The following is a 15,382-nucleotide window of genomic DNA, read 5'->3' on the forward strand; positions in this document are numbered from 1 at the left end:
AGCTGAATCTGAGCGAATTGAAAAGTCAAGACGATAACTATTATATTCCTATTTTTATCTATTTTTCTTGCCACGCATTGTCCAATTCCGGGGTTGTACTTTTTTTTCCCCCTCTTCTTTGATAAATTGCACCATGCTCGTGAGAGCTCAAGTAGTTTCAATCGGAAATTGCATTTCTGAATTCGAGCTTAAGTTGGTATATATATATATCTCGCCTGTGCAAATCTGGGACATTTACATTCAGCTGTGTATTCCTGGCATGGCACATGTTTGCATGGTGAGAATGTAAATGACAGTGTGGTTTCATCCAGCCCCAGATGACAAATTGTTCATGGAGTCCTGGGGTCATATTTTAAAGAGGAGAGTGAAGATTACCCTGACACTGATCCTGGCGTGCATGCGTGCGGAATGTGCTGAATAGGTAAAACGTGTATTTCTCACGGGCACCTGGGCCCCATTCGCACTTGAGCGGAGAATTTAATCGGCATACTTTCCAGAACGGGATTTAAAAAAGGAATCATCCTCAAGATTGTACTACTTATCAATACAATGTCATGGGTTTTTATAATTGGTTTCAGAATTACTTTTTCCCCTCTCTCCTGACACAACTCCATCAAAGATAGACCAAAAGGAAAAGGAAACGCGAAAGGGAAATCTCTGGGGCATATCGACCTCTCGGCCTTGCACCGTGGTAGCGTTTGTTTGCCTGTCCGCACAGATTGAAATGGTTCCAAAACATCAACAGGTGTTTCCTGGTTCCCACTATTGCCAATCCCGAAGCTCTGCCCCATAAGTCCTTTGAACAGATATCGTATGCATCTGTGTAAACCCAAGCACACATTCCCACGCTGTGAGTACCTTGTGTCCACATGCTATAACAACATTCCACTTGACCCCCTTTATCAGATGGAGGCCACTCAGGGACAGGCTGGGGGCAGAGGTCAATGTTAGGGTGGAAAAGGCCCCTACATAAACCTTTAGCGTGTATGTGAAGCTACATAATAAGTGTTTGTCAATTTTAATGTTTAACAACTGCCACAAACAGAATCAATAACGTTGTATTAACAGTAAGAAATGGCAATGTCGAAGATATAATTGGGAACATTTTCTCTGAGTGATCAATATCAGTGTGGGAGCAAGCACGTTTCAAGGAAATGGCACACGGTTTATTTTAACTTCCTGCTTAAAGCAAATACTAGGCTTGTGAGCCATTGAGTAAACATAAAAGCAGTCTCTGTAGATATGGGTTTATTTGAGTATTCAACCCATGCAGAAAATAAGTATTTGTTTTGATAGGACATTTCCTCGCTCCGTGCAGGCACAAAGCCTTCCATTGGTCTTCATGAAAACCAAAGACTTAACAGTTCTCTAAGGCCAAAAAGTAATGGTCACAAAAAAATCTTTGTGATGTTTTTAATGTTTTTACCTATTTACAAAAGAAATATATATTGTGAGCTTTACTTGCATTGCAATCTGTATTTCTCATCATGAACAGGACTGATTGCTGAATATAACGTTTATTGTGCATAGTAATATGTGCTAACATGGAACAATACTGTTACTATGTAACTTTGTATAACTAGTCAAATGATCAAATACATAAGGCAGAAATTAATGGAAGGCTTTTTCACCACCTGACCCCATCCCAACCCCCATTTTTGAACAACAAAGAACAGACATATTTCACATCACTAGCCACCGCGACCATGACAACCACCACCGGCAAAAAAAACTTTTAGAGGATTCAAAATCCACCTTCTCCCCCACTCATGAATGTTCAATGCTCTCCATTAAAAAACTTTCTTATGATTTTACATTCCCACAACCTCCTGCACCCCCCCCCCCCACACACACACACATACACACACACACCCTTAAATGAAGCCATTCCTATTCTCCAGCAGCCATTCCTTGCATTTCCATTTTTTGTTTTCATATGAAAATGAAGTTGCCACTCACAGAGCATGTGGTACTTGGTACGGCAGCTGAGTGATGGGGAGGCCTTATTCTCTTCAAGTCTTTGTGTGTCATATCTGTGTGTGTGTGTGTGTGTGTGTGTGTGTGTGTGTGTGTGTGTGTGTGTGTGTGTGTGTGTGTGTGTATGTGTGTGTGTGTGTGTGTGAGTCTTTGACAGAAAAGAGGCTTTTGAGTGTTAATCACTGACGACAGATTGCAAGCAAGCTGAAGTATTATAGCTTGCTCTCTGTGAAATCAGGACCCCAGCCAAATTGCATTGTAAGACTGTGTGTAAAAGGGAGTTGTTGATGTATTAATGGCATGGTCAAATTGATGGGTCTGATGCTCTCTACGTGACCAGGGTTTTATTCCTGAATGGATGACCGGGTGGACAAGCTAAGAAACTTCAGTCTCTCCATAGGGACTGTCTTTGGGGTTATTACTGTATTACAAACATGGATAAATACTCATTGTGTTAAATATGCATTAGTTAATGTGAAACATGTATGTAATAGTAAACAAGTTATTTTTCTTTCTTCAGTGTCCAGTGTTTCCCATACATTGATTTCCTTGTGGCGGCCAACTACAATATCAACATTGAATGGCACTTACTGATTTTATTTTTTTATTTTTATTAAAATGGATAAAATTGTATTTCATTTGTTAGTCCAATCATCAATTAAGGCCCCTTGAAAATAACATTATAGAAAAAAAATGCAAGAACAGATCTACTTCACACTACTTGGCATGCGCACATTTTATGTGAGCACAAGAAAGAGAGAGAGAAAGAAAGAGAGAGAGAGCGCGCACCGGTTACAGGGCTTGCCATTGTTGGCATCTGGTGGTAGCCAGATAGATAAATCACTTAGGCAAGACTTAAGGCGTATGGATATGATGTTTTTTCAAAAAGAAAAGGATGAAGGCAACGAGGCACAGGGGAGGCTAGAGGAGGTGGAGGAGTTGAAGCTAGAAGAGGTGGATGAGACGAGGCTAGAGGAGGTGGAGGAGAAGAGGATGTGGCATATCTCCTGTTGCTGCAGTAGAAGAGGAGGTGGAGGAGGCGAGGCTAGAGGAGGTCGAGGAGGTGAGGCTAGAGGAGGTGGAGGAAGCAGGGCAAAATGAGGTGGAGGAGGCGGGGCAGAAGGAGGTGGAGGAGGTGAGGCTAGGAGGTGGAGGAGGAGGTGGAGGAAGAGTTATCTCCTGTTGCAGCAGTTGTAGAGGAGGTGGAGGAGGTGAAGCTAGAGGAGGTGGAGGAGGCGAGGCTGGAGGAGGTGGCGGAGGCGAGGCTGAGAGTTACCTCCTATTGCTGCAGTAGTAGAGGAGGTGAGGCTAGAGAAAGTGGATGAAGCTAAGCTAGGAGGTGGAGGTGGAGGAGGCGAAGCTAGAGGAGGTGGAGGAAGCGAAGCTAGAGGAGGTGGAGAAGGCGAAGCTAGAGGAGGTGGAGGTGGAGGAATGGTACCCTCCTGTTGCAATGAGAGTCAGGAAGTGAGAGTGCATCATCTCTGCCTCATCTGCAGGCACGCCTTCACTACGCCTCAATTGACCAAACAAAGACTGACGTGTTTCCTGATACTCAAATAGTACGATGTTCACATGAAATCTAAAAACCTTATTAATATTTTCAAGGAAAATTCATGGGTAACCTATAGCGATGTCCATGTCTTGTGTCAGTGTGACCTAAATGCTATTAGCAATAACAGAGTTAGAAACTTCACAGAGCGCACATGGGAAAAGCTGAACAGCCTGACCAGTGTGATTAGCTTTCCAATTAATTTGCTTTTCGAATATGTCCAGGCTTCAACCGCTGCTGCTGTGGCAGCTGGAGCAGCAAGAGCGGGTCAGGAAGAGATGGCTGCGACGTTAGCTAATGAAGAGGAAGATGCAGGAGAGGTAGAGGAGGAGGAGGAGAAGGAGGAGGAGGGGGAGAAGGAGGGGGAGGTGGATAGCAGCCAAGATGCTGCGGTGGGAGAGCCAGCTAGGGGCAGAAGCAACAGGTGAGATGGACAGCACACACACACACAGATATGACACACAGACACAAGACACAGACACACACACACACACACACACACACACACACACACACACACACACACACACACACACACACACACACACACACACACACACACACACACACACACACACACACACACACACAGATATGACACACAGAGATGTAGAAGCAGGGCAGGTCAGAAAAGCAGATTTCTCAGATCAGGGGACTCTTCTCTATTATTCCGTGTCTTGTACACAGGACATCAGCAAGAAGCAAGCACAGAGGCACGGGATTTAATCCAGAGTGCCTGAATATGCCTCAATGGAAGACTTGGATGTAGCATGGTAAATTTAATACCATACATAATAATATAATAACATTCAAGTTTTTGTTTAAGTTTACAATGTACTTAATTATTATCATAGTATTATTTAAGAATTAGCTTTAATTATTTGTATTATTGCATACAAGAGGCAATACAGGTATCAGCATACTTTGTAATGTTATACAGTTTATACACCTCCTTATGATTTCAACAACACTCATATTCACACATTCATACGTGCAACACAGACACTCACCCGCCCCCAGAGACCCTCCCACCACTCACACACACAGACAAACCCTCCCCCCTCCCCAAAACACACACACACACACACACACACACACACACACACACACACACACACACACACACACACACACACACACACACACACACACACACACACACACACTATTTAAGAATTAATGACATGACAAAATTATAAGATTTAAGTAGCCCCCCATCAGGTACCATCACAAACAGAACCTAATTCTGTGGGAAACACTGGTGTCAATATGATCTGAGTGAGAAATGTCCAATCCAAGGGCTCAAATGATTACGACTTCAAGCTTTAAACATTCAATCCTCCTAATTATGTTGCTCAACCTTCGGTCCAACCAAATTGCCTCACTGTGTGTGTCAAATCAATGATTTCACATGCATTCTGCAGAGACTAAAATCGATCAGTTATGGATACAAAACTTGCAACATTGTTCCACTCTTGAAAAACAAAAAATCAATATCGGCGGGATGGCAATCAGGTACTGGCTGGCTTTTCCCATGACAAATAATCTCGTGTCTGACCAACATTCAAGCACAACACACACACACACACACACCAAATCACCGGTGCGAGAGAGAGCGGGGACTACAATTTCTCACTCTGAGAACCTTAGTAGAAAAAAAAGGGAGGGGTGGAAACAAAGGCAAGCTTCTGCAGTAAATGATTGCACAGATGGTGTTGCAATGAAACGTTGGGGTTTACAGTCTTGAGTGAGTGGTGTGTGTACTCGCCTGATGGTGTGTGTGTGTGTGTGTGTGTGTGTGTGTGTGTGTGTGTGTGTGTGTGTGTGTGTGTGTGTGTGTTTACAGTCTTGAGTGAGTGGTGTGTGTACTCGCCTGATGGTGCACTCGGCAGCGGATGCACATGTGGACGGATACTGTGTTTACCTGCCATGCCATAGACACAATACTTTGATATTTCTACACACACACACACACACACACACACACACACACACACACACACACACACACACACACACACACACACTTACACACACACACACAAACACACACACTCACACACACACTCACACACTCACACACACACACACACACACACACACACACACACACACACACACACACACTCACACAGTTTCTGTCATGCCATAGACACAATACTTTGATGGCCTCGATATTTCTAGAGAAAAAAGCTGTCTGGTTGATCTTGGCTTAGCCTATGCTCTACTGACGGCAGGTTGTTTAACATTGACGAATAGTCTTACAGTTTAGATCAATACCTTAATTTCCCTCAGGATCAATAAATGATCCATCTATCTTTCTATCTATCTATCTATCTATCTAATATTCTCACGATATCGAGAGTACCACTTTATACGAGTTGAAAATGAAGGTGAAAATAATAATGAGAGTAACGAGATGTTTCTCCAGTTTCTTCGAGTCAATGGATCAGCACCTTTCATGAGTGTTTACGACAGTCGCTCATGACGTGGAAAAACGTTGCAGCTTTTGAAATTAAAGGTAGCGGTTGAATGTCAATCTCTTCCCGATTTGCAAGCTTTGATAATGCAGCTGGCTGGCTCTTCTTATGGGATCAATACTACCTAACCCCGTTCCCAGAACTGAGCTGGTTGCTTTCCAAAATATCCAAAAGACCTTGACACAGGACTTGAAAACTGGCTGACACTGTATGCACGTCGACAACTTTGCTGAACCTTTCTGAATTAAATAAGCCACTCAATTTATGACATGGTGTGAAGTTTAGGCATCAATGCAACTGGAGAGTCAAGATCTAGACGTAGACGGCAGACGAAACACTTGCACAAAAAGTCTTTGTGATTGGCAGGACCTCGCAAAGACTGCAGAGCCTCGTGGCTTTCCAAGTTAATCAGTAATCCCTGCTGCCATGGGCTTGGACTTTGAAGCATTGAAAGATTGTGATGAGGGTTTTGCCGATAGAACAGTCTACAGTTTTTACACGTTTTTGTTGGAAAGTTCTTCTGTCAGTTATACTAAGGTTTTTTTTTTTTTTCTTCTATTGAAATAAAGATGAAAGAGGTCTTCCTAGAGCAAAATGGTGTATTGCAGTTTCAAGAGACTATATATCTGGAGTTAAAAGGGCTCTGGAGTGTATGGCTAAAGCAAGCCTGACATTTCAAAACCCAGTGTCCACAGGATCCTGTGGAGTTGCATTCCAAAGGTTTAGTTATTGAAGATATTACACCAATTTACCAACAGCATATCTTCAAAACAAATAGAGAAGAGAACCCAAAACGAAGACTTAAGTCACTGAGGCAGGATGTCAAACCATTTTGTGCATTAAACGATAGTGGCAACTGTAGCACCCCATCTATTTACTGACCAAATTGATGACAGTTTCCTTTTGAAACCCTGTTTAAGGAGGTCCTTAAATGATCATCATTGTCATTCATTTTCTCTCATCTTTACAAATGCAAATGACATCCCCCCGAGAGACAAAAATACATATTAAGTGGGCGGAGAAGATATCTTGAGGCATACTTTTGATAATTTGTCTTTTTCAAAGCCTGTCTAATATGACTCTCATAGATGCAAAATTGGGGAATCATAAATATGCCAATTAATGAGGCATGTTGTTTTTTATTACCCCGAATCAAAACATATGATGATTTCATAAAAAGGGTCTTGCATCAGTAATTACACATGGATAATCTCCATGATATCACGTGATTTATAATCCAGTCAAATGAATGAAAGGAAACGTACATAATGTTAAATTCAGTCTATTTCTCAATGCAAGCTGAATTACTCAGAGGTATGCAAAAGGACGTGTCCTTAGGCTATTTCATTTTTTCCAGATGAGATAATGTGATTTCCTGCACCTAATTTAAAATACAAATCATTGCTCGAAGGCTATAAAAGCATAACTTTCCTTCGTCAAATTGTTATGTTTTACCCTCAACTACCCCACCCCACTACCCCCAACAAACACACCCCTTCAACACACCCAAGCGCGGAGTTCAAGCGCGGAGAGCCGTTGTCACACATCTACCATCTGTGACCACCCAAAGACTTTGGAACATATGCAGTGACCAGACCATTCCTCATTTGTCTTAAATGGACCGAATATTATCATACACGCTGTTGCTATGAAAGCCGTATCCCATTAAACTTTTGCAATGTGTTTAGTCTACCGCCTGGTAATTTCAAGCCACAGATACCTTCCGTTGAGTCCAGTGAAAATAAACTAGCCTACAATAAACCACATTATAAGACATTCTTAGGCTATAGGCTACCACTGTACGGACATAATATACATCTGTAAAACGTAGCCTTTTACTTTCCTTGCATGAGTTTAAGAATACATTTCCTTACCTTGAGCTGCTGTTATCAACACGTGTATGGAAAGACACAACGCCCACAAACTCCATGATCTTAATGCCAACTTTCCCCTTCCATTGTGGTTTGAATATCTTGATGAAGAATTTCTTGCGTTAGCGACAATCATTTTGTTCGCAAGTGTTTGGCTCCGGTTGTTCACAAGAGCCTCGCTGTCAGAGCCGAAATAGGGGTGCTCAGTAAACCAGAATTCAGAAGCACTGTGATGCACGGACATCACATTTGTAGCGTTACAGGTTTTCCCGGGATCTGCCTGATACGAGCCAACGTCTCCTGTGCGAACAATGTCCTCTGTATTCACTCTTCTGTTCGGGCGCTTGTTTTGGCGAGTTTGGTGTATACCCTTCAATTCTCCAAAAAGTGTTTTTATCTCCGTTTCTTCGGCGTCAACACTTATTTCATAGCGAAGGCGACCTCCCCGGTCTGTCATTCTGGGGTCAGAATTGTGGCAGTGGCACTCGGCAGCTCCCCTTTGAGCTACAGTTACCCCTCGCGCTGTTCCGTAGCTGTGAGGATTCTGATCACTGAATTCTCTCTGCCGTCACCTTGCTCGACATGAAAACCGCCGACACTGGGCTCACACAGTACCATGCTGCTTCAGTCCCGAAATAAAACGTTGTGAATTCAGTGAGCAGATGTAGCCTACAGTCAGGCGAGTTGTAAGTTAAGCTGTTTGGATAAAACTCACAGGACACCTAACGTTAAAAGGCAATTGTTACGGTCTCATCGTGAAAAAAATGTTTTGCTCACAGCTGGAGAGATGTGGTCCTCAACAACCACTTTCTGAAGCGCTTCTTGAAATATGTTTCATCAGTTGGTTTGCAAGAGCACCGACACTTGATGCAGTTTTCCTCTTCACTGTCAGACGACGTCCATGCTTCTTAATTTCCTGGGAAAAGTGTTGGCTGACGTTAGACTAACCGATAGGCTGGGTTATATATTTTGTCTATTTAAAACAAGATAGACAAATCCTCGCTATATTGAAGAACCCTGCCACTAAGCATAGGTTATTAAAAACAACTCTGTTCAGGACAAATTCTGTCTGACGCACAATTACGTTATTTCGCTGAGCAACTGAGCACCACAAGCTTGTATTTATGTATCCTATCCGACAAAAGGTAAAACCACAAATTATGAAGCTACTGACAAAATTATGCTGTGTCGAGCTGTTATATCTTGAGTTGTCATGTGTCGTTAAAGCTCTTACTTAAAACAATGGCGTCTTATAGGCTAGATTATACAAGACGCATTCAACGAAAAAAACTTGTAACTATTTGGACTCATTAGAAATAGGCTATGTCTATTTACCGAAATGAAAGAATATGATGAGATACTACATTTCCCTTAACAGGACAGAGATAAACATAGCCTGCGGTACCTCTTGAAAACATACACCGATTGTAGCTGTGATTTTGACATAAAGCGAAGCCCCGAGCAGGTGGTGATGGTGGGAAGGAACTCACGTAACGTTAGCCTGTAGAACACAGAACTCTCCAGAGAGCGACGTGGGGGTGGTGCCACCGCGGCAACACTACGGCTCGAGACTTGCCGCTTAACTTCTATTCAGTAGCCTGCAGTTCTGTTCCTCCGCCCTACCCCAGACTCCGACTGTTCTGCAGATTCCGAAGTTGATTGCAGATGGTGATTTCGCATATTTAGCACCTTTCGACAGTAACAGAAGATTATAATTAAGTCTTCTACTGATAGCGCAGTGTATCTTCATAAGCCTAACTGGTACGCATGTTTCATAAACAATTCCAACGTTTGGGTACTAGGCAACTTTTAATTAAATAGATCCATCATTTAGTGAGGTAATTACAGTAAGGTTATTAAATCTATGTCTGACTTTCTTTCTGTATTGTATTGTTTTGTTTTTGTTAGGTGGAGTGAACAATGAATAAACCAGATATACAGTGCAGCTTTTTGAGAAATGTTTAAGGCAAACTCATAAAGTTACAACGTCATAAGTAATCTTGGTCTCCATACCTTGGAGTAACGTACGCACAGCGCATTTCCGGGTGTTGGAGAGGACTATGAAACTCCATGACGCATGCTGTAAAAGTAACTCAATATCACATCAAGGCTACTTTGGCTGGTATGATTAGGAAATTGATGAGTTCACTACATACAGATTGAGAAGCATGGTTGTGGTTGCTTATTATAAATTGCAGGCACCTTTCACAAAGGCCATTCTCTCCATTCCAGTTTGAATAACAGTGTATTTTCAATTGCCACTCGGAAGGCAGAACATCCAGATGCCTATTCAGGGGTATAAAACTATCTCTGTACAGATCAGCAGTTTCACGCTCTACAGCACTCCACCCACCTACTCGCACATAGATGCACATGCACACACGTGTACAAAACACCCCCACACACACACTCGGACACATATAACACACTTACTCATGCACACTCATACACATACATACATAAACCCAGTGACACATAAAGAATGCACCGACACACACATACACACACACAAACACACACACACACACACACATACATACATAAACTCAGTGACAGATAAAAAATGCACCTACACACACACACAAACACACAGAGAGACACCTACACAGACAGCGGGAGAGAAGCCGTTTATTGCTTGAATAACTTTACTTAGGACATATTTTTATGCTGATGAAATTGAGTTTTCAGATTTCAAGGTTTTTGTTTTGTTGAGTCTGCAAATAACTGCTTGCTAACAGACAACCTGGCAATATATGTGATCTACGCCTTTCCATACATGGGGTAATTCATCAGATCATTTCACAGAAGGTAAGGATTTATCTTGCCCAAGCTTTTGCCTAATCAAAGGATTGTAATGATGGATTATAGATGGCATCGATGTCATGTTTTTTGAGTTTTTGTTTTCTTAGTGTCATGGTTTTGAGGTATTTGTTTTCTTGACCATGTGCTCTCATGTGCTTTTGTTTTCCCTATTTCTGTCTCTACCTCTGTTTGTTGTGCTGATGTTCACGCCCTTTTGTTACTTCCTGGTTCCTTAGTTGTTGTTTATTAAATCATTGGTCCCACCTGTGTCTTGTTATCTTATTAGTCCTGTGTATTAAGTCCTTGTGTTTCTTCAGTTGGTGCTCTGTCATTGTTTGTGTCGCCTCCATGCTGTCTCACTGCACCATTCCTATTCGTGCCTACCTGAGAGTGAGTAAAGACTCCCCATTGTATGTCAACCGTGCCTCACATCATGAATTTATGTCCAGCTCTACTCCTGTGTCGTGTGACATGGCACGCCTGATTATGGTGCTTCAGCCTTTGCTACGCAGCAATGCCTGGATGGCAAAAGCCTCCCCACATCTGATAGATTTCAAAGTATCAGTTCCTCACCATTTTCGTTTGAAGACAGATTCACACTGTGCAGTTTGAACCCCGCACTCAGATGAAAGAACAGGTTAACCTTGGCTACGAGGGGAGAAAATAAACTGTGAAAGTCATTTATTTCTTCAACAGACTCGTGCTGCCCGTCACACATTGCACATCATGGCTTTAGTGTAGCTTGTTTCTCTCTCTGCCAGTTTGTGCAAATTCCTGTAGTAACTCTAAGGCAGAATAAAGGGAGAAAGCATATCTCTCTCTCTCTCTGTCTATCTCTATATATTTCTCTCTCTCTTTCTCTGTCTCTCTCTGTCACTCGCTCTCTCCACTCAGGTGGACAAAGATAACTCCACATCTCCTCCCTCTCCATATCCTCATGAAGCTTGTCTACCAGTTTGTGTAAATTCCTGTAGTCCCTTACGGCAGAGTAAAGAGAGAAAGCACCTCTCTCTCTCTCTCTCTCTCTCTTTCTCTCTCTCTCTCTGTCTCTCCCTCTGTCACTCTCTCTCCTCCCTCTCCATATCCTCATGAAGCTTGTCTACCAGTTTGTGTAAATTCCTGTAGTCCCCTGGCAGAATAAAGGGAGAAAGCATCTCTCTCTCTCTCTCTCTCTCTCTCTCTCTGTCTCTCTCTCTCTCCGCTCAGGTGGATGAAGAGAACTCCACATCCATATCCTCATGATACCTGTCACAGTCCATCCCTGCTGACCACATTCTATGGATACATCTCAATGAGTGTCTCTCTGCTGCGAGCGGAAAGCAGGGTACCTCTCACTGACTGTGGCCAATAAATCATTCTCCCCTTTCCTTATCTAAAGCCGAGTGCCGATGACACGCTGTGGGAACACAATCAGATGAAAAGGAGACATCGAGCATGTAGGGCCAGAGAGGGGTTTGATGGGAACCATGCGGGGAAGGATATGGGAGGGGAAAGAGATCACAGGGATGAGACCAGGCCTGCGGTGAGTTAAAAGAGTCACATTCCCCAGCTAGGCCCTCCCTGCCCTGGTCGAGCTGTGGTCAGACACGATTGAGAATTCTAACTAAGATGGTGGATGGTGCTTTCTGCATGATAATACTTTGCCTTGCCTTATTATGTCCAAGTGGTTTTGCTATTCAGGGATGTTCTTTGTAAGGTAGATAAGCTATTTTACATTATGCTGCACGGATACTTGTCCTCCCTGGGAACTAACTCCATGACCTTGGCGTAAGGAGTAGCACGATCTTCTAATTAATCAGCAAGGGCAAAGGAACAGAAGAACACTTATCCTAAGTTACCCAGTATTCTGTCTCACAGTGTTAAATAGCAGTGTAACTGGTCAGCATGTGCCTTGATATTTTCTCTCTATCTCCTGTTTAAAGAAGAGAAGTTAGTTGGGCATGGGACCAAGACTAAGCACTGTCTGTTGTGTGGCCCAGCCCTGATAAATCACATTTCTCTCTCATTAGTGCAGTAAGCTGCCCTTGCCAGGACTCGAGAAAAGAAAAAAGAAAAAAAAAACAGCAGAAGCTAAGTATCATCCCCTCTTTAGCCAGAGGAGTTAGACTCTGCGGAGTCGTTCCAAACAATCTGGAGGCCAGTGAACTTAAGCCATCAGTGCCAGTCAAACTTGGCTCCACCAATTATTATTTCATTAGACAGTCTCTGGATGGACGAGAAATGTTTTGAGAGCCAAGAGTCTAGAGCGCTGGAGGGAGTGAAATTCCCTATGGAATTCATGTAAAGTAATATTAGTTTGTTGCACCATTATGTTCTGTATGAACGTGTTGTTCAATACTGTCATCACAGACATATAGGCATACTGCATTTGTTTGCAATTTAATTCCACCGTACACAATACAACAGCTCGCTATGTAGCAGGTAAATCAACATTCATTCAAGTATTCTTGAACAGTAATGAGAACATTCAGGAGTCACCACTGTTTATTCAAGTCTGATTGCAAAAGCAGTGCTTTTCCCATTTGAGTTTTTATTTCGAGACAAACCCATATGCACGGCTGATTGAGCAAACAAAGCACTCCTCTGATTACCCAATGTCAAATGTTCCCGGTGCACATGAAATATAGTAAACTCATGGCCACTGCGTGCTGCTGCACAAATCAACAGGACGAACCCAAAGAAAAGCCCACTAGCACCCCCTGTGGCACCGGGAGGGAATTGCAGTCAATTATGCATGGCCGTGAGCTGGCGCCTGCAGAGAGGCATGTCATGTAAGTGTTGTTGAAGGATGTACAGGAATGGCACTGCTGACACTCCTGCAGCTGGCTGATTGTGTGTGACTTGTGATCCTAAACCAGACGGGGGGTTGGGGGTAAGGAGTGGGGGGGGGGGGGGGGGGGGCTTTTTTCCTTCCAGCCAGCCCGCAGTTGTTTGAGTTAGTCTGAGAACCTGAGGAGACAGGTTGCTTAAGACTCACGCTGAGTTCCCTGGGAGTCTGAGGCCTGGCCCAGTGTGCAGTGATCCATTTCAGCATTAAATATCACAGATGCACCGCAGTGACAGTGCACTCAGCCAAGGGTTGCCCCCCCAACCCCCCCCCCCCCCCCCCCCCCCCCCCCAGCCTCTCAATCACAAGAGAGATGGTGGTACACTCGTGTCTGTAATCATCTGGGGGGCTTGGGGGAATCTTTCTGAACCAAATTTTCATTGGTGAACAAGACAGAATCATATGCCCGTTTATATCTCAATCATGGCAGCTAAGCATTTTGGACATTGGTCAGATTTCACACAGACATCTCATATTACATCGAAAAAACTAAATACCCCAAAGGGATTTTCTCGGTATATTGGCTGCACTGTGGCGATTGAAATAAATCCAGGGTCGTTTTCGGGACTTTTCACATTCATCGAGGACACTACGTGTGAGAGTCAAGTATGGATACGAATTTGTGAGTGACCAGGGTGTTGCCCGGGGGACGTGTGAAAGTCACCCTGGCTGACGGTTTCATTTACCAGAGATAAAATGTATCAGACCCGCCAGTTCAGCTTTGTTTTCCTGGGGATTAGAACTTATCAGAAGAAAACCACTCGAGAGAATAATTAAGTCGGCGCAGAACGCCTCCAAATAACATTCGACCTGAAAACTGTGGCAGCCATTGTGCCTTCCCAGCTGTCATTCTCATGTCTCCTTTTTTTACAGCTGAAATCCATAAACAAGCCCAAGGACAGGCAGTCAAAAACAAAATCAAACCGCACTTGAGTAATCAAAGGGCACAGTGTCTTATTTTTGAACACACACTGAGCAATGTTCCCTTACCCTTGAAGTTATTGGTGGGTTTTCTTTACTGCCTCGCCCACGGGTTCACTGCATCAACAGCTCTCTAGTTGGATGGCCTCAGCTGTTCCTCTGTTTCTTCCTCCACGTGAATACAGGCCTGTAAATATTGATTTATGCTTCTTCTTCTCCCCCATACTAACGGCTGTGAAGATCAAGCACCACACACTTAGTGACCAGTGTACTGTAAACAAGAACAGACTCTGAGGCTTTCTACTGGGGAGAGACTGGAGATTCATTCACCCTGCACCATGGTCTGGTCTGGTCTGGTCAGAATGAGAACAGAAGGACTGTCTGGAGTATTTCAGGTCAGCAGACTCAGAGGGCCCTTGAACAGTTTCCTGGTAGCTGGTTGATTACACAGGTTTTAATTGATTCATTGATTTGTTCGTCGCATGCAGAGAACCTCAGAGGATATTTTTTCAGGAGAAATGATGGTGCCACGTTAATTACCATTAGCAGAACTCTCCCTTGCTGAAATGAAATAAGAAACTCAAAAAAGAAATGGCACAAGAGGAGATGAGCTTGATTTCCCACAATACTGAACACAAAAATCCCTCAGCTTACAGGGGCATCAGACATTCTAATTAGATTCCATATTCATTCTGATTTTGATTTGGGCCCAACCAGACTAATTAAAATCCCCAAAAATGTACGAAAGCCAGTGCCAGGTCCCTGGGCAATTAAGAAATGTTTGTTGAGGGTGTTTTCACATAAAAAAAAAAAAAACTCAAAATACTGACCCATTTAATTTGAACTCATGCTATGTGGAAAAACATCAAGAGCTGGCAGAAGAACCACCAGTGGAGCTTTAGAGGGAACATCTCCCACACTTCACCACATTTGGTCTGGCTCTTGCTGACGCAGG

The 15,382-nt window shown here is 43.2% G+C and overlaps 1 protein-coding gene across 1 annotated transcript in view; it reads left to right on the plus strand.

The window, feature by feature from the left end:
* Positions 1-2,841: 2,841 nt before the first annotated feature.
* Positions 2,842-15,382, plus strand: part of card11 (caspase recruitment domain family, member 11) — a gene marked incomplete at both ends in the record, with an annotated part of 59,523 nt that continues 46,982 nt past the window's right edge. Inside the window, 2 exons of the mRNA XM_080856278.1 lie at positions 2,842-3,040; positions 3,166-3,279. Of these exons, the coding sequence (XP_080712404.1) occupies positions 2,842-3,040; positions 3,166-3,279 (313 nt within the window). The remainder of the gene's footprint in view (positions 3,041-3,165; positions 3,280-15,382) is intronic.

This window comes from Sprattus sprattus, assembly GCF_963457725.1.
Source record: "Sprattus sprattus genome assembly, chromosome: 18".
In the NCBI taxonomy this organism is placed as follows: domain Eukaryota; kingdom Metazoa; phylum Chordata; class Actinopteri; order Clupeiformes; family Clupeidae; genus Sprattus; species Sprattus sprattus.